Source organism: Ranitomeya variabilis, chromosome 4 (genome assembly GCF_051348905.1).
Source record: "Ranitomeya variabilis isolate aRanVar5 chromosome 4, aRanVar5.hap1, whole genome shotgun sequence".
Taxonomy (NCBI): Eukaryota; Metazoa; Chordata; class Amphibia; order Anura; family Dendrobatidae; genus Ranitomeya; species Ranitomeya variabilis.
Genome location: NC_135235.1, coordinates 205012058 through 205040006, shown reverse-complemented (window position 1 = coordinate 205040006; position 27949 = coordinate 205012058). Strand labels below are relative to the sequence as shown.

The window sequence follows — 27949 nt, the reverse complement described above, 5'->3', positions numbered from 1 at the left end:
CCAACCCAAGTGAGGAAGGGTATCGTAAGGTATACAGTCATGGCCAAAAGTATTCACACCCCTGCAATTCTGTCAGATAATACTCAGTTTCTTCCTGAAAATGATTGCAAACACAAATTCTCTGGTATTATTATCTTCATTTAATTTGTCTTAAATGAAAAAAACACAAAAAGAATTGTTCTAAAGCCAAATTGGATATAATTCCACACCAAACATAAAAAAGGGGGTGGACAAAAGTATTGGCACTGTTCGAAAAATCATGCTTCTCTAATTTGTGTAATTAACAGCACCTGTAACTTACCTGTGGCACCTAACAGGTGTTGGCAATAACTAAATCACACTTGCAGCCAGTTGACATGGATTAAAGTTGACTCAACCTCTGTCCTGTGTCCTTGTGTGTACCACATTAAGCATGGAGAAAAGAAAGAAGACCAAAGAACTGTCTGAGGACTTGAGAAACCAAATTGTGAGGAAGCATGAGCAATCTCAAGGCTACAAGTCCATCTCCAAAGACCTGAATGTTCCTGTGTCTACCGTGCGCAGGGTCATCAAGAAGTTTAAAGCCCATGGCACTGTGGCTAACCTCCCTAGATGTGGACGGAAAAGAAAAATTGACAAGAGATTTCAACGCAAGATTGTGCGGATGTTGGATAAAGAACCTCGACTAACATCCAAACAAGTTCAAGCTGCCCTGCAGTCCGAGGGTACAACAGTGTCAACCCGTACTATCCGTTGGTGTCTGAATGAAAAGGGACTGTATGGTAGGAAACCCAGGAAGACCCCACTTCTTACCCCGAGACATAAAAAAGCCAGGCTGGAGTTTGCCAAAACCTACCTGAAAAAGCCTAAAACGTTTTGGAAGAATGTTCTCTGGTCAGATGAGACAAAAGTAGAGCTTTTTGGGCAAAGGCATCAACATAGAGTTTACAGGAGAAAAAAAGAGGCATTCAAAGAAAAGAACACGGTCCCTACAGTCAAACATGGCGGAGGTAACCTGATGTTTTGGGGTTGCTTTGCTGCCTCTGGCACTGGACTGCTTGACCGTGTGCATGGCCTTATGAAGTCTGAAGACTACCAACAAATTTTGCAGCATAATGTAGGGCCCAGTGTGAGAAAGCTGGATCTCCCTCAGAGGTCATGGGTCTTCCAGCAGGACAATGACCCAAAACACACTTCAAAAAGCACTAGAAAATGGTTTGAGAGAAAGCACTGGAGACTTCTAAGGTGGCCAGCAATGAGTCCAGACCTGAATCCCATAGAACACCTGTGGAGAGATCTAAAAATGGCAGTTTGGAGAAGGCACCCTTCAAATATGAGGGACCTGGAGCAGTTTGCCAAAGAAGAATGGTCTAAAATTCCAGCAGAGCATTGTAAGAAACTCATTGATGGTTACCGGAAGACGTTGGTCGCAGTTATTTTGGCTAAAGGTTGTGCAACCAAGTATTAGGCTGAGGGTACCAATACTTTTGTCTGGCCCATTTTTGGAGTTTTGTGTGAAATGATCAATGTTTTGCTTTTTGCTTCATTGTCTTTTGTGTTTTTTCATTTAAGACAAATTAAATGAAGATAATACCAAAGAATTTGTGTTTGCAATCATTTTCAGGAAGAAACCGAGTATTATCTGACAGAATTGCAGGGGTGTGAATACTTTTGGCCATGACTGTATATAGACGGGCTCAGCGTAATCCTGGAAGAACGGCTGGAAGATGACCAGATAAGGGAGGACGGCCACACACCCAGAGTGCCAGAGGGACATGACCACCACCATGATAATGGCGAACACTCTGGGAGCAGTAGCAAAGCCGAAAGGTAAGGTCGTGACTTGTGAAGGTAATCATCCCGAATGTTGATGGATTCCAGACAAAAAACTCCACCTTTTCCCATTGAAGTGATGGCCGAGTGGAGGAACTCTATCCAAGAAGGAGGACCTTTTTGAGGCTTGTTAGAAGTTAGGTCCAGGATCGGTCTTACTTTTCGGTCCTCTTTTGGAACCAAGATCCCTTAGATCTAGACTGTCCTGGACAATCCTTCAACTGTTGGTTGGATCTATAGGACACTTGCGATCCTTTGTTCCTAGGTAGGGAACACCCAGTCCCACACAGCGACCACTCTGTAAGGGCGTGATGTCAGAGGTTTTGGGTTTTTTTTAAGAACGCAGAGTATGCCTCCGTTCTCTGATCCATAAGCCCTTCTGAATGTAATGGCATTCGCTGCAGACAGCGCCCGCAACTAGCCGCATTGAAAGAGGCGTGTACCACAAAGCCTCCCGCTCACGGGATTTGATTGGCCAGCTGTACTGTTTCCGGAAAGAGAGAGAACTAATCTGAATCAAATAAATATAGACCAACACTGGAACCATTAGTAACAAAAGCAATACAGACTAAACACCCTGTGGTGGGGTGAATAGCACATTTACATAGGACACTCCTATGTGTTGCGGACACTACTCCAAATGTTTTCTGTTATTGTGAAGCAAGGTAGCTAAGGTCTCCGGCCAGTAGACCATTGGTCTGGCAACCCGTGCGGGCTAAGGAAAGGTAAAGCGCTGAACTCGAGACCACAAGACAGAACGAGTCATTGTCTGACAGTCCATGGTATTTTTAAAAGATGATCCATCGGGCAGGGATACTGGTAGGTATACCACAGAAGTTAAGCTGCCAGGTAGCAAAGTGCGTGGCTGCATCCGCCACAGCGAGGAAAACAAGCCATCTCCTAAGTTGCTGCCGTCATTGAACGTGCAGAGATAAAAGAAGAACTCTCAATCCACCAACCCCTTAACAGGGGGGTGGAGAGGAATCGTCCGCCACCACGCATTGTCCGTTAAATAGTGGCGATGCAGAGGGGAACTGCTCGGACGTCAAAAGGAGGGCATCTGTACATCCACGTAGTTCAAGTCCCTGGGAGGACCGGATTGGCATTAGGCCCAGCTGTAGAAGAGTATAAGTGGAGGCGACACTCCATGTGCTCATTTGATGATGGTGTGAGGAGATCGGTGTCCTTTGAAGGACCCGTCGCCCAGAGTACACGTGGAACCGACACTGTATGTGCTCATTTGATGATGATGTGAGGAGAAAGGTGTCCTTTGAAGGACCCGTCGCCCAGAGTCTACGTAGACGCGACACTCCATGAGCTCATTTGATGATGGTGTGAGGAGATCGGTGTCCTTTGAAGGACCCGACGCCCAGAGTATACGAGGAGGCGACGCTCCATGTGTTGATTTGATGATGGTGTGAGGAGATCGGTGTCCTTTGAAGGACCCGTCGCCGTTAAAAAACTATTAAATCAGGCATGGCATCTGGTGTCGCTTGAAGAGGCTTCTGTTTCTAGAGCAAGACCATTTGCGATTGCTCATGGTAAGGCCGGAATCCTGGACTCCCATGCTGTATAAACACCAGTGTTTTTCACTGCGCTACTATGGCGCTTGCCAGTGAATCGCTTATCCGAACGCTTGCTGTCCAGGAAAAAAGGGCAAATGCACTACTAGGAAGTTTATCTCCGTTTGGAGGAAACGATCTAGAGCAGAAACATAGTCCTTGTGAATCGACAGAGATTGGTTGATAGCACAAGCTGGATTCGCGTATTTTGGCCGAGGCTTTTGAGAGTCCAGATCCAAGGTCATCTCCGATTCAGATGCGGAGTTTAGTTCCCAGCAAATCATTGGTGAGGGAAATCAAGAAGCGAAGCTCCCGTTTTCTAGACGCCTGTACGTTTAAAATATTTGTGGCCTGCTAGCCGACGGCCCCCGTGTAGGAGAGGATCCATTTGTATTGGTCCTGCGAGCACTCCGAACCACAGCGGGTTCAAATAGGGGTAAAATCACTTGGTCAGAGAAGCCACGGATTGCGGCAGTGGCGAACTCAGAGGAACTAGGCATTCTGGGAAAAAAGACTGGGATCGGCGGCGGCGGAAGGCTCCTGTGCTCATTTGAACTAATTATTCTGACCAGCTTCGGCTGGTTATGAGCGTTTCAGACCATGCTGGTGATGTGCATTTAAGACCAGGGAAAGCTGGTCCTGTGCCTTTAAGACCAGTGAATGCTGGTCATGTACCCTTAAGACCAGGGGATGCTGGTCGTGTAACCTTAAGACCAGGGATGCTGGTCAAGTACCTATAAGACTAGGGGTTGCTGGTCCGGAGCTTTTAAGACTAGATCTAGGACCAGGGAATACTGGACATAGTGTTCATGCTGGTCGTGCGTTTATGATTTTTTTTTTTATCCATTATCCACCTCTGCTGTCGGAGGGGGTTGTGGGGAAAGGAGAGCGGGGGAGGGGTGGAGCGGCGTCTCCCTACCCGGTTCCTGAATCCCCCGTCAGCGCTGGATTAGATTCTCCAGCGCTGAAAAACACCTCCGGGACCGATGCAGCAGCCGCTTCCGGATATACACAGCTCGTGTCTGGAAGCGGCAGGGAGATGAACATGGCCGCCGAGAATATGGCGGGGGGGGGGGGGGGGGGGGGCGGAGCCTAAACGCGCAGCCTAGCATGGGCGGAGACTCTGGGTTGCGGCCTACCCAAAGCCGAAGGCTAAGTTTTTGGTGCCGGCCGGGGCCGAGAGAGAAAGAAGGGGAAAAGACCCCCGGTTGCGCAGAGCCCTCCAGCCGCTCAAATCCCAGCACTTACCTAGGAATCTGCCACAAGGCAGAGTATGCAGCTCTGTTCAGCAGGTCATTAAGAAGCGATCCTCTGCTGATGCTGCTGTTTTGGACGGTGCAGGAATAGAGAAAACCTCAATCCATCGTCCCTTTAGCAGGGAGGAGGAGAGGAACCATCCGCTTCCTTGTACCATCCGCTTTTAATAGTGGTGGTGCAGTGGGGGCTGCTCGGACGCCACGCTGGAGAGTGCCTCTGTACAGCCGAGGGTAAAACCTGGTGGGCAGGGCTGAATGTCCGGCAATAGGCCTGGCTGCAGAAGAGGATACTGGAGGTGCCACTCCAGTGCTCGTCTGATAAGGGAGGGGGGATATCGGTGCCCTTGAAGGGGCCCGTCGCCCCTAGAATCAGCTCAGGCAGTGGCTTCCCACGTCGCAGGAGAGGATACGGAGAGGTAAAACTCCCGTGCTCGCCTGTTGTTGGTTCGGGGAGATCGGAACATGAAAGAATCCGTCGCCCCATTCGTCCGTTGTAAAAGGTAAAAAAGGTAAAAGTAAAAAGAGTTCTTTGGGTCTGAATAGCAGACCCGTCCGCGTGCCTCCTACGGACACTAAGCAAGAACTGGTTAGCTGAGAGCCAGCTTAGGGGTGTATACTGCAGGGGAGGAGCTAACTTTCTTTGTATTACTTAGTGTCAGCCTCCTAGTGGCAGCAGCATACACCCACGGTCTGTGTCGCCCAATGAGGCGAAGGAGAAATTATGTCTTATATTCTAGGTTCTTCAAAGTAGCCACCTTTTGCTTTGATGACTGCTTTGCACACTCTTGTCTAAGGGGTATCGTTTCTCCTTATGGAGAGTGACATACCATCTCTGGCTTGTCAAGGTAAGGAGGCTTATTTGCCGTACAATGCTCCTCTGGGAAATTAAATATGCAAATTGCCTCTTCTGAGAAAAAAGGAGATTTTTGTGTACTCACCGTAAAATCTCTTTCTCTTAGCCTCTAATTGGGGGACACAGGACCATGGGTGTTATGCTGCTGTCCACTAGGAGGCGACAATATGCATAATCTGAAAAAGATTAACTGTGGCTCCTCCTCTGCAGTATACACCCCTGGACGGCGTCAGCCTTCTCCAGTTTTGTGCAAAAGCAGTAGGAGGAATGTAACATGAATAACATAATTATGCCTGTAAGAAGGCAACTATGTACGAGCTCAAGAAAACAATATGAGAACTCAACAGTTACAACGGCCCGGAAAGGGCAACAGGGTGGGAGCTGTGTCCCCCAATTAGAGGCTAAGAGAAAGAGATTTTACGGTGAGTACACAAAAATCTCCTTTACTCTGTCGCCTCATTGGGGGACACAGGACCATGGGACGTCCTAAAGCAGTCCCTGGGTGGGAAGCAATGGACGAATATTGTGCAGACATGCTCCTATACTTAGGGCACCGCCGCCTGTAGGACACATCTACCCAGGCTCGCGTCCGCTGAGGACTGGGTATGAACCCTGTAGTGTTTAGTAAACGTGTGTAAGCTAGTCCAAGTGGCCGCCTTACACACTTGTTGTGCCGAAGCCTGGTGCCGAATAGCCCAGGAGGCCCCTACCGCCCGTGTAGAGTGTGCCGTAATACCGTCTGGAAGAGGAGAATTCTTAAGGCGGTAGGCCTCTTGTATGGTGAATTTGATCCACCTGGCAAGGGTAACTTTGGAAGCTGGCAGACCCTTGTAGCCGCCTTCCGGAAGGAGGAAAAGAGAATCAGAACTCCGGAAGGACGCAGTCCTAGACACGTATATACGCAATGCCCTGACAAGGTCAACGTATGCAGAGCCTTCTCCACTCTATGAACCGGAACCGGACAAAGGGATGGTAGTGAAATTTCCTCATTGAGGTGGAAGTCGGACACAACCTTCGGAAGGAAGGATAGGACCGTACGAAGAACTACCTTGTCCTGGTGAAAAGCCAGGAAGGGCCGTCTGCAGGAGAGTGCTGTCAGTTCAGACACCCTGCGTAGCGAGGTGATTGCCACCAGGAAAACCACCTTCTGGGAAAGAAGGCGGAGCAGGACCTCCTTAAGGGGTTCGAAAGGTGGTTCCTGCAATGCTGTCAGGACCAGGTTGAGGTCCCACGTTTCTAGTGGTCGTCTGTAGGGGGGAACCAATCGGGAAACCCCCTGAAGGAAAGTCCTTACTTGCGGCTTGGTAGCAATGCGCCTTTGAAAAAGCACTGAGAGGGCTGACACCTGGCTCTTAAGCGAGCCCAATGACAGCCTGGCCTCCAGACCCGATTGGAGAAAACCAAGTACTTTGGGTAGGGAATAAGGGAGTGGGATCTGGCCACGAGATTCGCACATGGTAAAGAAAGCTTTCCAGGTACGGTAATAAATCTTGGCAGAGCCTGGTTTCCGTGCTCTGATCATGGTTCCAATGACGTCCGTCGAGAGCCCTGCCTGGGTTAGAACCCAGGTCTCAAGGGCCACGCCGTCAAATTGAGAGCCCCTGAGTTCTGGTGGTAGAACGGGCCTTGTGATAGAAGATCGTGGCGGTCGGGGAGACGCCAGAGGGCGTCTGCTGTGAGTTGTACGATGTCGGTGTACCATGTGCGTCTGGGCCAGTCCGGTGCAATTAGGATGGTCGGAACTCCCTCTTGTTTGATCTTCCTCACCACTCTGGATATCAGGGGGAGAGGCGGAAAAATATACAGAAGCTGGAACTGGGTCCAGTCCTGAACCAGAGCGTCTGCTCCGAGCGACCGCGGATCGTGTGTTCTGGCCATGAAGTTGGAGACCTTGGCATTGAAGTGGGATGCCATTAGGTCCACATCCAGGGTCCCCCAGCGGAGACAGATCTGTTGAAAAATTTCGGGATGGAGAGACCACTCTCCCGAGTTTATTCCTTGTCGGCTGAGGAAGTCTGCTTCCCAGTTGTCCACACCCGGAATGTGGACCGCCGAAAGAACCGACCCTGTGTCCTCCGCCCAGCGGAGGATGTGTGACACTTCTCGCATCGCCTGGGTACTGCGGGTCCCCCCTTGGTGATTCACATATGCCACAGCCGTGGCATTGTCCGACTGTAATCTGATGTGAGAGGCTGCCAGTAAGTGATGGAAGGCCCTCAATGCCAGAAGGATGGCACGAATTTCCAGGATATTGATGGGCATGGTCGCTTCCACTGGGGACCACTTGCCCTGTGGTGTAGGTGCACCGCACCCCAACCCGTCAGGCTCGCGTCGGTGGTCAGAACCTTCCATTGACCTGTGAGAAAGGATTTCCCCTTTGCTAGCGAGGTTGGCTTGAGCCACCAGTGCAGGGACCTCCTGGTTGACGACGTTAGCTGGAACTCCCTGTCGAGAGAAAAGGGATACCTGTCCCAGGACTTGAGAATGGCTAGTTGGAGAGGTCTGAGGTGAAACTGGGCAAATGGGACAGCTTCTATTGCTGCTGCCATCTTGCCGAGGACTGTCATGGCAAACTGGAGAGATCGAGGGGGTTTGCGGAGGAGGGTGCGAACTGCTAGTCGGAGAGCCAGTGCCTTGTCCTTGGGAAGGAGCACTAGACCCCTGGAGGTGTTGAATAACATTCCCAGGAAGGTCAGGGACTGACTCGGGGTTGGTGATGACTTTTGTAGGTTGATTAACCAGCCCATGCGACTGAGAGTATCCGTTGTGATTGAGACGCTGAGCTCGCAGTCCTTGAAGGTGGGAGCCTTGATGAGTAGATCGTCCAGGTATGGAACGACTACTATGACTCTGGAGTGCAGGACGTCCATGGTGGCTGCCATGACCTTGGTGAACACTCTGGGAGCCGTGGCGAGTCCGAACGGGAGAGCCACGAATTGGTAGTGGTCCTGGCCTATTGCGAACCTGAGAAACCTCTGATGGGCAGGTGCAATGGGTATATGCAGGTATGCGTCTTGTATGTCTATGGAGGCGAGATATTCTCCCTTCTCCATGGACGCAATGATGGACCGAAGGGACTCCATGCGGAAATGACGGACCCGTACATATTTGTTGAGCTGTTTTAGGTCTAGTATGGGCCGTACGCTGCCTCCTTTCTTGGGAACTACGAACAGATTGGAGTAGAACCCTCGGAAGCGGTCAGTCGTGGGTACCGGTACTATGACTCCTGCTTGAAAAAGCGAGGAGACCGCTTGGTGGTAGGCACGAGCCTTGGCTGGCGGTTTTGGGGGGACAGAGAGGAAGAATCGGTCCGGTGGGTTGGAGGTGAAGTCTATTTTGTATCCGGAAGACACTAGTTCCATGACCCACCTGTCTTCTGTAATAGGCAGCCAGACTTGATGAAAGAGCAAAAGTCGGCCGCCTACTGGTGTGGTGTCTTCCGGAGTCCGTGAGTCATGATGAGGAGAAAGTCTGAGATTTTCCTCCTCTGGGCTTAGGCTGGCCTGCTTTTGACTGCCAGGTCTTGTCCGACCTTTGCGTAGATCGTGAGTTGTCCCTGCGTGGGGAACGGTTACGATTTTGTGCTGGACGCGAGACGGACCAGCCGGAGGAATTCCGAAAGGATCGGAATCGAGTTTGGTTACGCTTCTTGTAAGTGCGTTTAGGTTTCAGTTGGGGAAGAGAAGTACTCTTACCCCCGGTGGCGTTGGATATCATAGTGTCCAACTGTTCACCGAAAAGTCTCCCACTGAGGTAGGGGAGGTGCGTGAGGGACTTCTTTAAGGCTGCGTCCGCTTTCCATTCCCGCAGCCAGAGGATACGCCGAATCGTGATGGCGTTTGATGCTATCCCCGCTACTCCCCTTGCTGAATCCAGAGCTGCATGGAGCATGTAGTCTGCTACAACTGCTATTTGAACCGCTTGGTCCGACAGCTCAGGAGCGGATGCTTGGAGAGCTTGTAAATTCTTTGCCCAGGCCAGAATGGCCTTGGCAGCCCAAACTGAGGCGAACGCGGGAGCCAGGGATGCCCCTGCTGCCTCGAAAATGGAACGAGCCATGCGTTCTACCTGCCGGTCTGCTGTGTCCCTGAGGGTTGAGCTATCTGGCAGTGAAAGGTTCTCATGCTTCGCACTGACGAGGGCCAACAGCCCGAAACACCGTGTCTGCGAATTGAGATACTGATTTGACTTTTATCCTAAGTCATATTGCACGACTCGTTAGAGGGTTGATTGTGACTTGTAGGATAGCTACTTCCAACAGGTGGCGCTATAGAGTTAAGTCCTCTTTTTCTCAGAAGAGGCAATTTGCATATTGCACACTCTTGGCATTCTCTTGATGAGCTTCAAGAGGTAGTCACCGGAAATGGTTTTCACTTCACAGGTGTGCCCCGTCAGGTTTAATAAGTGGGATTTCTTGCCTTATAAATGGGGTTGGGACCATCAGTTGTGTTGTGCAGAAGTCTTGTGGATACACAGCTGATAGTCCTACTGAATAGACTGTTAGAATTTGTATTATGGCAAGAAAAAAAGCAGCTAAGAAAAACGAGTGGCCATCATTACTTTAAGAAATGAAGGTCAGTCAGTCCGAAAAATTGGGAAAACTTTGAAAGTGTCCCCAAGTGCAGTGGCAAAAACCATCAAGCGCCACAAAGAAACTGGCTCACATGAGGACCGCCCCAGGAAAGGAAGACCAAGAGTCACCTGTGCTTCTGAGGGTAAGTTTATCCGAGTCACCAGCCTCAGAAATCGCAGGATAACAGCAGCTCAGATTAGAGACCAGGTCAATGCCACAGAGTTCTAGCACAGACACATCTCTACAACAACTGGTAAGAGGAGACTTTGAGCAGCAGGCCTTCATGGTAAAATAGCTGCTATGAAACCACTGCTAAGGATAGGCAACAAGCAGAAGAGACTTGTTTGGGCTATAGAACACAAGGAATGGACATTAGACCAGTGTTGCAGCTATTCCATCCGGTTTGCGTTTAGTTGGACCATCATTTATTTCTCAAAAGCACAATGACCTCAAACACACCTCCAGGCTGTGTAAGGGCTATTTGACCAAGAAGGAGAGTGATGGGGTGCTACGCCAGATGACCTGGCCTCCACAGTCACCAGACCTGAACGCAATCGAGATGGTTTGGGGTGAAGGTAAAAGGGACAACAAGTGTTAAGCATCTCTGGGAACTCCTTCAAGATTGTTGGAAGACCATTCCCGGTGACTACCTCTTGAAGCTCATCAAGAGAATGCCAAGAGTGTGAAAAGCAGTCATCAAAGCAAAAGGTGGCTACTTTGAAGAACCTAGAATATAAGACATAATTTCAGTTGTTTCACACTTTTTTGTTAAGTATATAATTCCACATGTGTTAATTCATAGTCTTGATGCCTTCAGTGTGAATGTACAATTTTCATAGTCATGAAAATACAGAAAAATCTTTAAATGAGAAGGTGTGTCCAAACTTTTGGTCTGTACTGTACATGCACAGCTCTGCTACACATGCATATATACGGTAGATACACAGCGCAGCTACATGCACATATACATACACACAGCTCTGCTACATGCAAATATACATACATCCATACAGCTCTGCTACATATGCCTATATAGACAAACAGTTCTAATACATATGCACATATACATACAGATCTGCGGCATGAACATAGACATGCACAGCTCTGTTACCTGTACATATAGACATGCACAGCTAGACACACACAGCTTTGCTATATGCAGATATTCAGTTCTTTGATAGGAAGGGACGCCATGTCTACATTCTCCTCCATCACAGGACACTGCCTCCGGACTATAAGACGCACACCAGTTTTTAACAAGAGTGTTTCTTGTTAAAAATGTGTCTTAGGCTATGTGCACACGCTGCGGACTGGTGTGCGAATTTTTCCGCACGGATTTTGATAAATCCGCAGGGCAAAAACACTGTGTTTTTCCTGCGGATTTATCGCAGTTTTACTGTGGATTTACCGCGGTTTTTGTGCGGATTCTACTGCGGTTTTACACCTGCGGTTTTTTAATATGGAGCAGATGTCAAACCGCTGCGGATTCCGCACAAAGAATTTACATGCTGCGGAAAATAAACCGCAGCGTTTCCGCGCGTTTTTTTCCGCAGCATGTGCACAGCGGTTTTATTTTCCATAGGTTAACATGGTACTGTAAACCGCATGGAAAACTGCTGCGGATCCGCAGCGTCAAAAACGCTGCGGATCCGCAGTAAAAACCACAACGTGTGCACATGGCATTATAGTCCGAAAAATGTAGTATGTCTCTTTGACTATAGGGGGCTCCCTGCCATCCATATGCTCCAATAATGAACATGTACAGAGGTTGGAGGCTGATAAAAGTGACTTCTGATTTGTTAACTGACCCAGATATTTTTTCCTAAGCCAGATGAGGTGAAATTGCTGAGGATTTGCAGTATGGATTATGAACCACAAATCCTCTGTAATTCACGGTACATTATATGTAGATAAGGCTTTCAAAGCATCGTCTATACCCATTGAAAAAAAAAAAATAGGAGCATGCTGGGTATTTTGACCACAGATTTCAGTCTTGGCAGAGCACAGGGTGAAATCCACATATTGATTTCGTTGAGCACTTGCTCAGATTTGCTGTGAAATCAGGGGCGGACAATAACCACTACATGTAGACTTGCCCTTATTTCCCTGCAAATTACCTCTACAGATCATATACGCACTTTTTTTTTTCCCCACACTTACAGGATCAAAGGTCGGTAGTTGAAATGCAGCTTTTTTCCAACCAAGGAAAAACTCTTCTGGAGTGTAGAAGTTTATGCCGATGTTCACTGCGAACTATAGAAAACACAACACGTCAGCTTACACGTGATACTTATGTCATTAATCTCTATGTGTTGGAACGCTGATCCATTACACAACATTAAAAGGGGTTATGACGTTACGCCTCCACACACTTACCGAGATACGTCAAGTATCAAGCACACATGTATCATCCTATCATGATGAACAGGACACAAACAAGCATCTCGGTGTTTGGTCACAACGTCATCGGCCCCGCTCAGCACCGATGAAGAAGTGAGCAGCACTCGATGCTAAGATTTTTGGTACGCACAGTGAGCTCTCTTCATTGGAGGACACAGGAACCATGGGTTAATATGCTAAAACTTGAAGGCTGGCACTGACACTGCAACCTTGAGGCTACACAAAACCGAGACGCCCCCAAAACGAGGGAGGCTGCTGTATCCCCCAATAAAGGGATTAATTTTACGGTGAGTACCAAAAATCTTTAATTTCTCGGTTGCTACATGGGAGGACACAGGAACCATAGATAGCTGTCTCTGGGGTGTGAAAACTAAGAAGGGAGAATAGCCATCTCTCTGAAAAGAGAGAAGGTTGGCGCCTATCCAAGGCTATGACAGGCCTATTTCTGCCTCCGAATGACACCAATCTAAACTCAATAACCAGGTGTAGTCTGGTGGAGAGCAGTCAGCTTTTTTTCTAAGATGAATTTTCAGAGTCAGCACATTAACCCCTGGTTCCTATGTCCCCTGATAAAGAAACTGAAAAAAATAGAGAACTATTACTAGATGTGAGTGTCCTGAGGAAGGAGTCTGATGGACTGAAACCGTTGAAATTAAACCACTTTTTCCTGACATCTCTTGGATCGTGTGTTTAAATCAGCAGAGCATATCAAAAATCCACCCTTCCCTGGTATAACTATGACTGGGACACCCATGAACTATTCACTCTGGGTATGTACTAAAAAAATTGATTATCTGCTTGTCACTGTCTCTGGCCAATCCAGACCTACCGCTTGAGTGTTTAATGGAGGCAGGTGACTGGCTGCATTGGTCATGTAAGCGTGTTATTGCTGCAGCCATACTGACGGGAAGAACAGAGTCAGAGCACTGCAGGTTAATTAAAGAGTGCCCAAGTGCTTTTTATTATTTTTTTCACATTTTATTCATCAGAAATTATAGAAAAATATAGTTTAATGAAGGTTGGATAAAAAAAGGCACATTGTCGTGAGACGACTTACCAGGCGGTCGCTGCAGGAGAAATCTTTCTTCTTGCGGTCTGGAGCCCAGTTTGCAGGTCTTCCAGCAGCGTCTGTGCAGATGTAATAAAGTCATATTAACAGTCTCTTAATTGTGGGGAAAACTACGTATGGGCTTAATTTATCTAATCGCCCCATGAACTCACTAATATACCGGTATAAAATAATATGTTCTCAGTCTTGACATCCAGTATTGCCACATATTTACCAAAATAATTGCAATTATTACAAATAGTATGAATAATTTGCAAGCATAATTTGTTTAAAAAAAAATAAAAATAGCGGTAATTAACATTTTTACATTGGTTGCATTTGCAACCAACTAGGAGTCTCATTACAAAACAGCTACCGAAAAACAGGGATTTTTGTGTACTCACCTCCGAACCACTCATTGGGGGACACAGGACCATGGTTCAGAAGTTCGGTCATGTGTTCCCCAATGAGGCGAAGGAAAAAAAGTCCTCTCTTTCCTCCACCCTTGCTTCTATATAACTTTAGTGAATAAATGTTTGAGATCTTGCCGATACTTGAGTAAAATAGCACCGTTCATTACCTCCGACGTAGATACAATCTTCTTTCTTAACTTTAATGCCATCATTAGCCTATAAGAAAAAAAAAAAAAAACGAGCCGACATTAATAAAACACAATTTTTTTTTTCTTTTTCACACAATCTTCCCCCATGGACTGGATATAAACCACATAGACCTGTCTCACCTTTTCACAGAGGAAATCCCACATTCCTGTAGCAGGTTTGCGGTAGATGCCCATACCGGTCGCCACAAAAATCTGCAATGAAATACATTACAAGAACCTTTATAATTAGCAAGGAGAGTTAAACAATAACCTAATGTATGTATTCTTAAAGGGAATCTTTCAGCAGGTTTTTGGTACCTAGTCTGAGAGCGGCTTGATGAAGGGAGAGACCCTGATTCCAGCGATGTGTCACTTACTGGGTTGCTTGCTATAGTTTTTATAAAATCAGCAGCAGATTATCACTAAAGGACTAGTAAACCTGCTGCCAGGTAGTCCAGCCCCGCCCCCCCACCACTGATTGGCAGTTTATGTACAGTGTACACAGAAAGCAGCCAATCAGCGGTGTGGACGGGGTTATACCTGGCTCAGCATTCAGAGTACACCTAGATCTGCAGCAGCTAAAACAGGGATTTTGTTAAAACTGCAACAAGCAGCCCGGTAAGTGACACATCGCTGGAATCAGGGTCTCTACCCCTACAATATGCTGCTCTGCACAGCAGAGCTTGTAATTACATGCAGACCTGAGCTGTTTGTAGACAGATGAGTGATGTGTAACTGTAAATGCTGCTCTGTTGATGCATATGGCAAAAGATTGTCCTCGTCGTCTGCGGACAGAGTCACACCATCCTAGAAGAAAAACTTGCTGTTCCTGGATCTAGCAGATTTCCCTGAATGGGTGCCAGGAAGGAGTTGGCTTTAAATTTCTTTTTTTCTTGAGAGGCAGGTTGAAGAGAGATGAATTGGTGTGTCATGTGTTTTTTTTGTGGACGGACGCTTCAGGTTCGACTTTTAGGAAGCAAAGTGCTTTTGCCACCGATAGTTCCGTAAATAATTTGTTCCAATTTACTCCCAAAAAAGTGAAGAGATTTTTGGGAGGTTATGTCCATTTTGGAAACTTTAAGCCAAAGGACTCTGTAAATGGCGACAATATTGCTTGAGATCTGAGCTGAGCAAGACATGGCCTCAAATGAGGCAGAACAAGGACAGTTATCCAGATGAGCGATCTGGTGTAAAAGGCGTGCGCCTCTCAATGCATCATGCCTCCTCATCAAAACGGGATGGAACAAACTAAATGTTTTGTCCCTTTGCACAAGCTTATTAGGGTACACGGATATTATACAGAGAAGGCTTCTATAGACTTCCCCTGCATTCTCCAGAGCAGCTCTTCCTCTTGAGGTCCGATCTGTTCTCTACATCACGGCTCAAGTAAACACTTGCTGTCCAACTTCCCTAGCTATTCCTCGGAGGACCAGAACTGGCCAAAGCAGACGAGTCTATACTAACCTGGACAGGTATTCCCAACTCATCCAATATGGCTTCCGCTTTGGCTTTGAAAACTTCAGGCCTCAGTTTGCCGCGGCTAATTCCCATCTGATTTGTGATGAAGATGATCTGAATGAAGACAAAATAAAATTACAAAAAATACACTCCCACCTTTACATTAATACACGCTGCTGAAAATCATCCATTTTTATTCTTCACCATGTTCACCTTCCCCCCCATACAGGTATTAACTACGTAGTAATGAGCGAGTGTGCTGGGATAAGGTGTTATCTGAGCATGCTCAGGTGCTAACCGAGGGTCTTCAGCATGCTCAAAAAACATGTTAGAGTCCCCGCACGTCTCGTGGCTGTTCGACAGCTGCAATACATGCAAAGATTGCCTAACAAACAGGAAATCCCAGCATGTGTTGCGCCTGTCGAACAGCCGCGGGGACTCAAACACATTATTTGAGCACACCGAAGACACTCGGTTAGCACTCAAGCATACTCAGATAACACCTTATCCGTGCACGTTCGCTCATCAATGGTATCAACGCCTTTGTGCAAGAAATCATCAGCGTAAACTGTGATTTACCCACCACTCAGCATAAGACTAACAGGTTAACTCACCTTATATCCATCTGACAAAAGCGCTTTCAATTTTTTGGGAATTTCAGGATATAAAATTCTGCAGGAGAGAGAAAAAAAAAGGAATTTTTCGGCAAGAAAAGCATAATTTATATGGCAATATAAATGTGTATAACGCGCACTGAGAAGTTTAAACTGATCTGAATAATTCACTTTATTATAGAATATATTCCTGAAAGTATACAAAATAATATTAAATACAAAAAGGAATAAAAAAAAAAAAAAAAAAGATTTTTGTGTACTCACCGTAAAATCTCTTAATAATTATGCCTGTAAGAAGGCAACTATGTACGAGCTCAAGAAAACAATGAGAACTCAGTTACAACGGCCCGGAAAGGGCAACAGGGTGGGAGCTGTGACCCCCAATTAGAGGCTAAGAGAAAGAGATTTTACGGTGAGTACACAAAAATCTCCTTTACTCTGTCGCCTCATTGGGGGACACAGGACCATGGGACGTCCCAAAGCAGTCCCTGGGTGGGAAGCAATGGACGAATATTGTGCAGACAGGCCCCTATACTTCGGGCACCGCCGCCTGCAGAACACATCTACCCAGGCTCACGTCCGCTGAGGACTGGGTATGAACTCTGTAGTGTTTAGTAAACGTGTGTAGGCTAGTCCAAGTGGCCGCCTTACACACCTGTTGTGCCGAAGTCTGGTGCCGAATGGCCCAGGAGGCCCCCACCGCCCGTGTAGAGTGTGCCGTAATACTGGCTGGAAGAGGAGAATTCTTAAGGCGGTAGGCCTCTTGTATAGTGGATTTGATCCACCTGGCAAGGGTAGCTTTGGAAGCCAGCAGACTCTTGCGGCCGCCTTCTGGAAGAAGGAAAAGAGAATCAGACCTCCGGAAGGACGCAGTCCTAGACACATATACGCAATGCCCTGAAAAGGTCAAGCGTATGCAGAGCCTTCTCCACTCTATGAACCGGACAAAGGGAAGGCAGAGAAATTTCCTCATTGAGGTGGAAGGTGGACACAACCTTCGGAAGGAAGGATGGGACCGTACGGAGGACTACCTTGTCCTGGTGAAAAGCCAGGAAGGGCCGTCTGCAGGAGAGTGCTGTCAGTTCAGACACCCTGCGTAGCGAGGTGATTGCCACCAGGAAAACCACTTTCTGGGATAGAAGGCGGAGCGGGACCTCCTTAAGAGGTTCGAAGGGTGGTTCCTGCAATGCTGTCAGGACCAGGTTGAGGTCCCACGTTTCTAGTGGTCGTCTGTAGGGGGGAACCAATTGGGAAACCCCCTGAAGAAAAGTCCTTACTTGCGGCTTGGTAGCAATGCGCCTTTGAAAAAGCACTGAGAGGGCTGACACCTGGCTCTTAAGCGAGCCTAGGGACAGCCTGACCTCCAGACCCGATTGAAGAAAACCAAGTAGTTTGGGGAGGGAATAAGGGAATGGGGTCTGGCCACGAGATTCGCACCAAGTAAAGAAAGCTTTCCAGGTACGGTAATAAATCTTAGCAGAGGCTGGCCTCCGTGCCCTGATCATGGTTCCAATGACATCCAGCGAGAGCCCTGCCTGGGTTAGAACCCAGGTCTCAAGGGCCACGCCGTCAAATTGAGAGCCCCTGAGTTCTGGTGGTAGAACGGGCCTTGTGATAGAAGATCGGGGCGGTCTGCTGTAAGTTGTACGATGTCGGCGTACCATGTACGTCTGGACCAGTCCGGTGCGATTAGGATGGTTGGAACTCCCTCTTGCTTGATCTTCCTCACCACCCTGGGTATCAGGGGGAGAGGTGGAAAAATGTACAGAAGCTGGAACTGGGTCCAGTCCTGAACCAGAGCGTCTGCTCCGAGCGACCGCGGATCGTGTGTTCTGGCCATGAAGTTGGAGACCTTGGCATTGAAGTGGGATGCCATTAGGTCCACATCCGGGGTCCCCCAGCGGTGACAGATCTGGCGAAAAATTTCGGGATGGAGAGACCACTCTCCCGAGTCTATTCCTTGTCGGCTGAGGAAGTCTGCTTCCCAGTTGTCGACACCCGGAATGTGGACCGCCGAGAGAACCGACCCTGTTTCCTCTGCCCAGCGGAGGATGTGTGACACTTCTCGCATCGCCTGGGTACTGCGGGTCCCCCCTTGGTCATTCACATATGCCATGGCCGTGGCATTGTCCGACTGTATTCTGATGTGAGAGGCTGCCAGTAAGTGATGGAAGGCCCTCAATGCCAGGAGGATGGCACGAATTTCCAGGATGTTGATGGGCATGGTCGCTTCCACTGGGGACCACTTGCCCTGTGGTGTAGGTGCACTGCACCCCAACCCGTCAGGCTCACGTCGGATGTCAGAACCTTCCATTGACCTGTGAGAAAGGATTTCCCCTTTGCTAGCGAGGTTGGCTTGAGCCACTAGTGCAGGGACCTCCTGGTTGACGAAGTTAGCTGGAACTCCCTGTCGAGAGAAAAGGGATTCCTGTCCCAGGACTTGAGAATGGCTAGTTGGAGAGGCCTGAGGTGAAACTGGGCAAATGGAACCGCTTCTATTGCTGCCCCCATCTTGCCGAGGACTCTCATGGCAAACCAAAGAGATCGAGGGGGTTTGCGGAGGAGGGTGCGAACTCCTAGGCGGAGAGCCAGTGCCTTGTCCTTGGGAAGGAGCACTAGACCCCTGGAGGTGTTGAATAGCATTCCCAGGAAGGTCAGGGACTGACTTGGGGTTGGTGATGACTTTTGTAGGTTGATTAACCAGCCCATGCGACTGAGAGTATCGGTTGTGATTGAGACGCTGAGCTCGCAGTCCTTGAAGCTGGAAGCCTTGATGAGTAGATCTCCCAGGTATGGAACGACTACTATGCGTCTGGAGTGCAGGACATCCATGGTGGCTGCCATGACTTTGGTGAACACTCTGGGAGCCGTGGCAAGTCCGAACGGGAGAGCCACGAATTGGTAGTGGTCCTGGCCTATTGCGAACCTGAGAAACCTCTGATGGGCAGGTGCAATAGGTATATGCAGGTATGCGTCTTGTATGTCTATGGAGGCGAGATATTCTCCCTTCTCCATGGACGCAATGATGGACCGAAGGGACTCCATGCGGAAGTGACGGACCTGTACATAGTTGTTGAGCTGTTTTAGGTCTAGTATGGGCCGTACGCTGCCTCCTTTCTTGGGAACTACGAACAGATTGGAGTAGAACCCTCGGAAGCGGTCGGTCGTGGGGACCGGTACTATGACTCCTGCTTGAAAAAGCGAGGAGACCGCTTGGTGGTAGGCGCGAGCCTTGGCTGGTGGTTTTGGGGGGACAGAGAGAAAGAATCGGTCCGGTGGGTTGGAGGTGAAGTCTATTTTGTATCCGGAAGACACTAGTTCCCTGACCCACCTGTCTTCTGTAATAGGCAGCCAGACTTGATGAAAGAGCAAAAGTCGACCGCCTACTGGTGTGGTGTCTTCCGGAGTGTCCGTGAGTCATAAGGAAAAAGTCTGAGATTTTCCTCCTCTGGGCTTAGGTTGGCCTGCTTTTGACTGCCAGGTGTTGTCCGACCTTTGCGTCGATCGTGAGTTGTCCCTGCGTGGGGAACGGTTACGATTTTGTGCTGGACGCGAGACGGACCAGCCCGAGGAGTTCCGAAAGGATCGGAATAGAGTTTGGTTACGCTTCTTGTAATTCCTTTTTGTTCTGAGTTGGGGAAGAGAAGTACTCTTACCCCCGGTAGCGTTGGATATCATCGTGTCCAACTGTTCACTGAAAAGTCTCCCACTGAGGTAGGGGAGGTGCGTGAGGGACTTCTTTGAGGCTGTGTCCGCTTTCCATTCCCGCAGCCAGAGGATACGCCGAATTGTGATGGCATTTGATGCTATCCCCGCAACTCCCCTTGCTGAATCCAGAGCTGCATGAAGCATGTAATCTGCTACAACTGCTATTTGAACCGCTTGGTCCGACAGCTCAGGAGCGGATGCTTGGAGAGCTTGTAAATTTTTTGCCCAGGCCAGAATGGCCTTGGCAGCCCAAACTGAGGCGAACGCGGGAGCCAGGGATGCCCCTGCTGCCTCAAAAAATGAACGAGCCATGCATTCTACCTGCCGGTCTGCTGCGTCCCTGAGGGTTGAGCTATCTGGCAGTGAAAGGAGGGTCTGTGCTGCTAGACTAGACACTGGGGGGTCCACTTCGGGTGGATCTGTCCATTCCTTGGTGTCCTTCTGCGGGAAGGGGTACCTCGCCTCCAGATATTTGCGATTAGCGAATTTTTTCTCAGGCTGTGAGAGCTGCTTTTTAAGGATCGCCTTAAACTCTGGGTGGTTAGAGAAAACCTTAGGCGGCTTCAGAGGTCCTTCAAAGGAAATCTTATGTTCTGGGGCCTCTGGTGGCGGATCAGAAATGTCCAGCACCCGATGGATGGAAGAGATTATGTCCTCAACTAGCGCTGTATTGCTAGGGGGGATTGGGATCAGGGACCCCTCCGTTTCCCTGTCTGAGTCAGAGTCGCAGATGCCTTCCGAATCCTGTGTATCACTGAGGCGTCTCCCCTGCTGGGTGAGCTGGGGAGGAGGCTTTCTCTGGTCAGGGATTGCGGAGATCTGCATTGTCTGTCCCTGGGATGGGAAGGTCTAGATGACCTGGAGCTACGGTGTCTCTCACTAGAGGGGGATGACCGTGTGCTATGGGATGACGCAGATGGACTCGATCTATGGGTCCGCTTGCGTCCTGACCTAGACGTGAATGTGCCAGGGTCATCTTGTTCCTGAGTCAAGCTCTCCCTTGGCTGGGTAACGGTCATAGCCGAGGCATGACCCTGCAGAGCCTGAAGCAATGTGGAGGTTAGGTTATCTATAGACTGCGTCATAGATTGCGACATCTGAGTGACCCATTCCGTCGTGGCATTAGACACCGAAGCAGTGGCAGGGACCTCTTGGGGCTCTAACACATTAGTCTGTATACAGTTCTGGCAATGCGGGTACGTGTTACCACTGGGGAGAGCGGTCCTGCAGGCTGTGCAGAATGCATAATAGCAGTCCTGCCTGGTTCTCTTGGACCTTGAGCCCGGTATAGTGCAGAGTGCAGGAGGGCTGGCTATGCTGCAGAGGACCCTATAGTTATGCAGAGAAGCCTATAGGGGAGCCTTATAGGGAATATGGATTCACAGCTGAATAAAAAACCCAGCTGTGATCTTACCCCACCAGTGTGCCCCTAGGTCCAGCGCCGAAGATCCACAGTCCCGTGCCCCCTGGACACTGGCTGCCTGGGTCTGGTCCGGCTGACCGGGAGATGCAGGGTTAATCTGCAGCAGAAAATGGCCGCTGAGAAGAAGAGGAAGGGGGAGAAGGGGGCGGAGAGCTGGAAAAAGGTGGCAGAACTGTGTAAAAACGCGCCCTTTTTGTCTCGATCCGCCTCCTCTATGACACTGTAGAGTCATATTTGTCATCCGGGGGGCGGGCCGGGGGGCGGAGGCGGCAGCTTCAGCTAGGCCGAAGCCGGGGCCTAAATTAGATGCCTGATGCCCAGAAGGGGCTCCAGGCCGGCGCGAAAATGAGGCGACAGAGTAAAAAAAGTATAGGGACATGAACGCTATGTTCCTACATTATATAGCAGACTTCCGAGAATTTAAAGGGTTATTCCCAAATATCCCCTACCTATATGACGGGGTTAACTTGCTGATCGCTGGGATTTCCATTGATCTCTAAATTGGGGCTTTGCAGGAGTATAGGGGGCACACGCTTGTTCTCCGCTCCATTCACTGTCTAAGGGACTGCCTGAAAAAAAGGAGAGGGCTGTTCTCCACATTATGCTTATAATGCAGTCACACTGGCTTTTTGGTGGTATTACATGTCAGCCATTAAAATAAATGTTTCATCGATGGATATTGTAGGATAATGCTTGTAAAAATAAACTATTTTGCAATTTACTGCTTATTAAAATTTGCAGCCGTTCTTGAAATATTAACACTTTTCTGTTGTTTACAGTTTGTTACCTAGGAGACCGACCACCTTTCCTGCCTAGCTTGTAGTCATGGGATTAGGAGGTAACATCGATAATGGCCAGGTTTAAAACAGTGTTTACTAGCCTAATAGCAAAGAGCTTGTAATCACTGCATACGTTCTGCTTACAATTATTAGCTGCGGTGGTCGGTCTCCAAGGCAACGAGATATAAACAGAAGAGAAAAAAAAAGTGTTAATATCTCAGGAACGGCTGAAAATTTTAATAATCAGTAAATTGCAAAATTGCTCATATTTACAAGCACTATCTGATGATACACATGTGTTAAGATGGAAATAACCCCTTTAAGAAATAGAGGATCTGCTTTAGCGTCAAAATAAAAAGCAGGAGAAGGACTTTACGTCTTTTGTGTAATGTGCCCCTTACCTCCAGTCATCTGGGCTCGTTGGGAAGACCTTCCCTGACTTAGTGGTGATAATCGTTCCATCAATGTCAAACCCGATGATCTGCAACCAATACAATATTGGTGACATAAACAAGATAAATGAGGCATCGCTGTAATCGTACTGACTCGAAGAATAAAGCCTCCTTATCAATTTTACAACACGCGTAACGGCATTAAAAAAAAAAAAAAAAAAAAAAAAAAATCCCGAATTGCTGGTGTTTGTTCATTCTGCCTCCCAAAAATCGGAATAGAAAGCGATAAAAAAGGTAATGTGTTTGAAAATGGTATCAATGAAAATGTCAACTCGTCCTGCAAAAAAAAACAGCCCTGATATGACCATCAGCAGAAATCTAGAAAAATTACAGCTCTTAAAATATGGCAATGCAAAAACTTTGTTTTGCAAAAGAAACATCTCTAAGTGTGTGACAGCAGCCAAACATAAAACCCGATATAATTCTGGTATTGCTGTAATCGCACCGACCCGAAGAATGAAGTTGCCTAATCACTTATACCGCACGACGAATGGCGCAAAAAATAAATAAAACCAATTCTTCACATGCTGTTGATTTATTCATACTGCCTCCCAAATATCGCAGTACGGCTCGGCGCACATTTATCCTGTGCTCTATGCTGAGCGCTTACATCAGGGTTTCCGTGTAAATCTCTGAAATACATGATTCAGATGGAACCCCCCAGCAGAAAATTCGCTATAATGAGGCAGATGGAAGCACTATGGACGCCATAGGACCTGTGATCCGGCGGTGTGCGTCTTTTTAGGATTGCATAAAAGTGTCATCAGCCACAGTTTTGTGCACTTCTGAAAACAAGGACACCGCTGAAGCCACATGGAGTCCAGAGTAACTCCGCTGCCTCATTATAGTGAATGGATCCCTCAGGGGTTTCATCTGAATCATGTCACTTGGCGATTTTGATGGAAACCTCAAAATAAGTGTTCAGAGTAGAGCGCAGGATAAATGTGATCTATTCCAGCCAATTTTGCGCTCCAGAGGCCAAATAATGCTCCATCCTCCAAACATTACTTTTACTCCACATATGGGATTTTGGCATACTCACTAGAAATTGCTTCTTGTTACTTTTGTAAAAATGCTAAATTTTGAGCTAAATTAATATTTATGTGTGAAAAATTTAAATGTTCATTTTTTCCTTGAACATTGCTTTAAAGGGACTCTGTCACCTGAATTTGGAGGGAACAATTTTCAGTCATATGGGCGGGGTTTTCGGGTGTTTGATTCACCCTTTCCTTACCCGCTGGCTGCATGCTGGCTGAAATATTGGATTGAAGTTCATTCTCTGTCCTCCATAGTACACGCCTGCACAAGGCAATCTTGCCTTGCGCAGGCGTGTACTATGGAGGACAGAGAATGAACTTCAATCCAATATTGCAGCCAGCATGCAGCCAGCGGGTAAGGAAAGGGTGAATCAAACACCCGAAAACCCCGCCCATATGACTGAAAATTGTTCCCTCCAAATTCAGGTGACAGAGTCCCTTTAAAGGGAATCTGTCACCCCATTTTAGGTCTATAAGCTGTGGCCACCGCCATCAGGGGCTTATCTACAGCATTCTGTAATGCTGTAGATAAGCCCCCGTCTAAAGGTACCGTCACATTAAGCGACGCTGCAGCGATAGCGACAACGATGCCGATCGCTGCAGCGTCGCTGTTTGATCGCTGGAGAGCTGTCATACAGACCGCTCTCCAGCGACCAACGATGCCGAGGTCCCCGGGTAACCAGGGTAAACATCGGGTTGCTAAGCGCAGGGCCGCGCTTAGTAACCCGATGTTTACCCTGGTTACCAGCGTAAAAGTAAAAAAAACAAACAGTACATACTCACCCAGCGTCCCCCAGCTTCTGCTTCCTGACACTGACTGAGCTCCGGCCCTAACAGCACAGCGGCTTTCACTTTCACTTTAGGGCCGGCGCTCAGTCAGTGTCAGGAAGCAGACGCTGGGGGAGGTATGACGCTGGGTGAGTATGTACTGTTTGTTTTTTTTACTTTCACGCTGGTAACCAGGGTAAACATCGGGTTACTAAGCGCGGCCCTGCGCTTGGTAACCCGATGTTTACCCTGGTTACCAGTGTAAAACATCGCTGGTATCGTTGCTTTTGGTGTCAAACACAACGATACACGGCGATCGGACGACCAAATAAAGTTCTGGACTTTATTCAGCGACCAGCGACATCACAGCAGGATCCTGATCGCTGCTGCGTGTCAAACTAAACGATATCGCTAGCGAGGACGCTGCAACGTCACGGATCGCTAGCGATATCGTTTAGTGTGACGGTACCTTTAACCTGAAAGATAAGAAAAACAAGTTAGATTATACTCACCTGGGGGGGGAGGTCCGGTGCGGTCCGATGGGCGTCGCGGTCTGGTCCGGCACCTCCCACCTTCATGCGATAACATCATCTTCCTTGTTTCTGTCGCGGCTCCTGCGCAGGCGTACTGATGTGCCCTGTTGAGGGCAGCGTAAAGTACTGCAGTGCGCAGGTGCTGAGCTTCTCGGACCTTTCCCGGCGCCTGCGCACTGCAGTACTTTGCTCTGCCCTCAACAGGGCAAATCAGTACGCCTGCGCAGGAGCCGCAACAGAAGGAAAATGACGTCATCGCATGAAGATGGGAGGCGCCGGACACGGACCGCGACACCCATCGAACTGGACCACACCGGACCGCCCCCCCCCCCAGGTGAGTATAATCTACACTATGTTCCAAATTATTATGCAAATAACATTTTTCTCTGATTTTCCTAAATGGTCAGTGCAAATGACAGTCAGTCTAATAAAAGTAATCATCCGTTAGAGTATACATCGAATTTTATTGAATAAACCTCCCAAAGATAACAGTATAATCTCCAAAATGAATAAAAACTTAAAATGCACTGTTCCAAATTATTAGGCACAGTAGAATTTCTAAACATTTGATATGTTTTAAAGAACTGTAAATGCTCCTTTGTTGAATTTGCAGCATTAGGAGGTCACATTCACTGAACAAGAGCTATTTAACTCCGAAACATCCTAACAGGCCAAGTTACATGTTACCATAGGAACCCTTCTTTGATATCACCTTCACAATTCCTGCATCCATTGAGTTTCTGCTTGTATTTCTTTGCATGAAGTTGGAATAGCCTCCCAGAGCTGCTGTTTTGATGTGAACTGCCTCCCACCCGCATAGATCTTTTGCTTGATGATACTCCAAAGGGTCTCTATAGGGTTGAGGTCAGGGGAAGATGGTGGCCACACCATGAGTTTATCTCCTTTTATGCCCATAGCAGCCAATCACTCAGAGGTTTTCTTTGCAGCATGAGATGGTGCATTGTCATGCATGAAGATGATTTTACTCCTGAAGGCACATTTCTGCTTTTTATACCATGGAGGAAAGTTGTCAGTCAGAAACTCTATATACTTTGCAGAGGTCATTTTCACACCTTCAGGAACCTTAAAGGGCCCTACCAGCTGTTTCTCCATGATTCTGGCCCAAAACATGACTCCTCCACCTCCTTGCTGTTGTTGCAGCCTTGTTGGGACATGGTGGCCATACACCAACCATCCACTACTCCATCCATTTGGACCATCCAGGGTTGCTCAACACTTATCAGTAAAGAATGTTTGGAAATTAGTCTTCACGTATGTGTGGGCCTAATGCAACCATTTCTGCTTGTGAACACTGTTTAGGGGTGGCCGAATAGTAGGTTTATGCACCACAGCAAGCCTTTGAAGGAGCCTACACCTTGAGGTTCGAAGGACTCCAGAGGCACCAGCAGCTTCAAATATGTTTGCTGCTTTGTAATGGCTTTTTAGCAGCTGCTCTCTTAATCCGATGAACTTGCCTGGCAGAAATCTTCCTCATTATGCCTTTATCAGCACAAACACATCTGTGCTCAGATACAGCCACAAATCTCTTAACAGTACGATGATCACGCTTAAGTTTTCGGGAAATTTCTAATGTTTTCATCCCTTCACCAAGGCATTGCACTATTTGATGCTTTTCAGCAGCGAGAGATCCTTTTTCTTTACCATGTTACTTGAAAACTGTGACCTGCTTAATAATGTGGAACATCATTTTTAAGTAGCTTTCCTTTAATTAGAATCACTTGGAAAACTAATTATCCCATGTGTTTAAGATTGATTTCAGTGATCCATTGAGCCCTGAGACACAATACCATCCACGAGTTTATTTGAAAAACAAAACAATTAAATCTTTATCACACTTAAATCCAATTTGCATAATAATTTGGAACACAGTGTAACTTGTTTTTCTTATCTTTCAGGTTACATAGGGGGCTTATCTACAGCATTACAGAATGCTATAGATAAGCCCCTGATGGCGGTGGCTGCAGCTTATATGCGAAAAATGAGGTGACTGATTCCTTTTAATTAATGTGAAGCACCTAAAGGGTTAATAAACTTCTTGAATGTAGCTTTGAGGATTTTGAGGGGCGCACTTTTGAAAATGGTGTCACTTTTGAGTATTTTCTGTCATATAGGCCGTTCAAAGTCACTTCAAAATGACTAAACAAAAACAGTTTTGTAAATTTTGTTAAAAAAAATAATAATTTGAAATTGCTAATAAACTTTTAACCCTTCTAACTTCCCAGAAAAACAAAAAAAAAAGTTTCATAAATTATGCCGATGTAAAGCAGACATGCGGGAAGTGTTATTTGTTAACTATTTTGTACAGCACAACTAACTGGTTTCAAGACATAAAAATTGAAAGTTTGAAAATAACATTTTCAACATTTTTGCCGCAATTGTGATATTTTCAGAAATAAACGCGAAAACAATTGACCCAAATTTGCCACTATCATGAAGTACAATATGTCACGAAAAAACAATCTCAGAATCACTGGGATCCGTTGAAGCGTTCCAGAGTTGTTAAAACACAAAGTGACAGTGGTCGGAATTGTAAAGTTTGGCCTGGTCAGGAAGGTGAATACAGGCTGGGGGGCAAAGGCATTAATAGCTAAGCCAGCCCCTTTTATTCTGACAGCCAATGAAGGAGGTTGGCTTAGTGATTGATATAAGCAGCCGATCAGGCCTTTTAGAGACAGGTCTGGTCACGTGCCGACACAGAAAAGGGACAAAAACAAGAAACTAGTAGTGCAATTTTTGGTCAAAGCGTATGAGCCCAACTGCCAGTGACAAGGCGATCTCTAAGCCTAAGAGACCTACCCCTCTCTGTGCCTAGCCCTCACATAGGGAAGAACAGGATAAAGCTATACCATACGCCAAGTACAGTGTTAAAGATAAAGGCGTGTGCACTACTATGATAGGTGCCAAGGTAGGTTCCCACACCTTGTGAAACTAAAAGAAGAAACCTGGCACTCAACTTAATGCTCGTGTCAATTTTAATGTAGTACACAAAACGTTTCGGTCCTATGTCCGGACCTTCCTCAGTTACGTACTGAGACCAGCGGGGGATACCGC

At 47.5% G+C, this 27949-nt stretch overlaps 1 protein-coding gene across 1 annotated transcript in view; it reads right to left on the bottom strand.

The window, feature by feature from the left end:
* The window catches only part of PNKP (polynucleotide kinase 3'-phosphatase), a 53364-nt gene that overhangs the window by 17871 nt on the left and 7544 nt on the right, over positions 1 to 27949 (bottom strand). Inside the window, exons 5-11 of the mRNA XM_077259724.1 lie at positions 22489 to 22568; positions 16178 to 16235; positions 15570 to 15677; positions 14247 to 14318; positions 14085 to 14133; positions 13514 to 13584; positions 12217 to 12309 (exon numbers count right to left, since the gene is read on the bottom strand). Of these exons, the coding sequence (XP_077115839.1) occupies positions 12217 to 12309; positions 13514 to 13584; positions 14085 to 14133; positions 14247 to 14318; positions 15570 to 15677; positions 16178 to 16235; positions 22489 to 22568 (531 nt within the window). The remainder of the gene's footprint in view (positions 1 to 12216; positions 12310 to 13513; positions 13585 to 14084; positions 14134 to 14246; positions 14319 to 15569; positions 15678 to 16177; positions 16236 to 22488; positions 22569 to 27949) is intronic.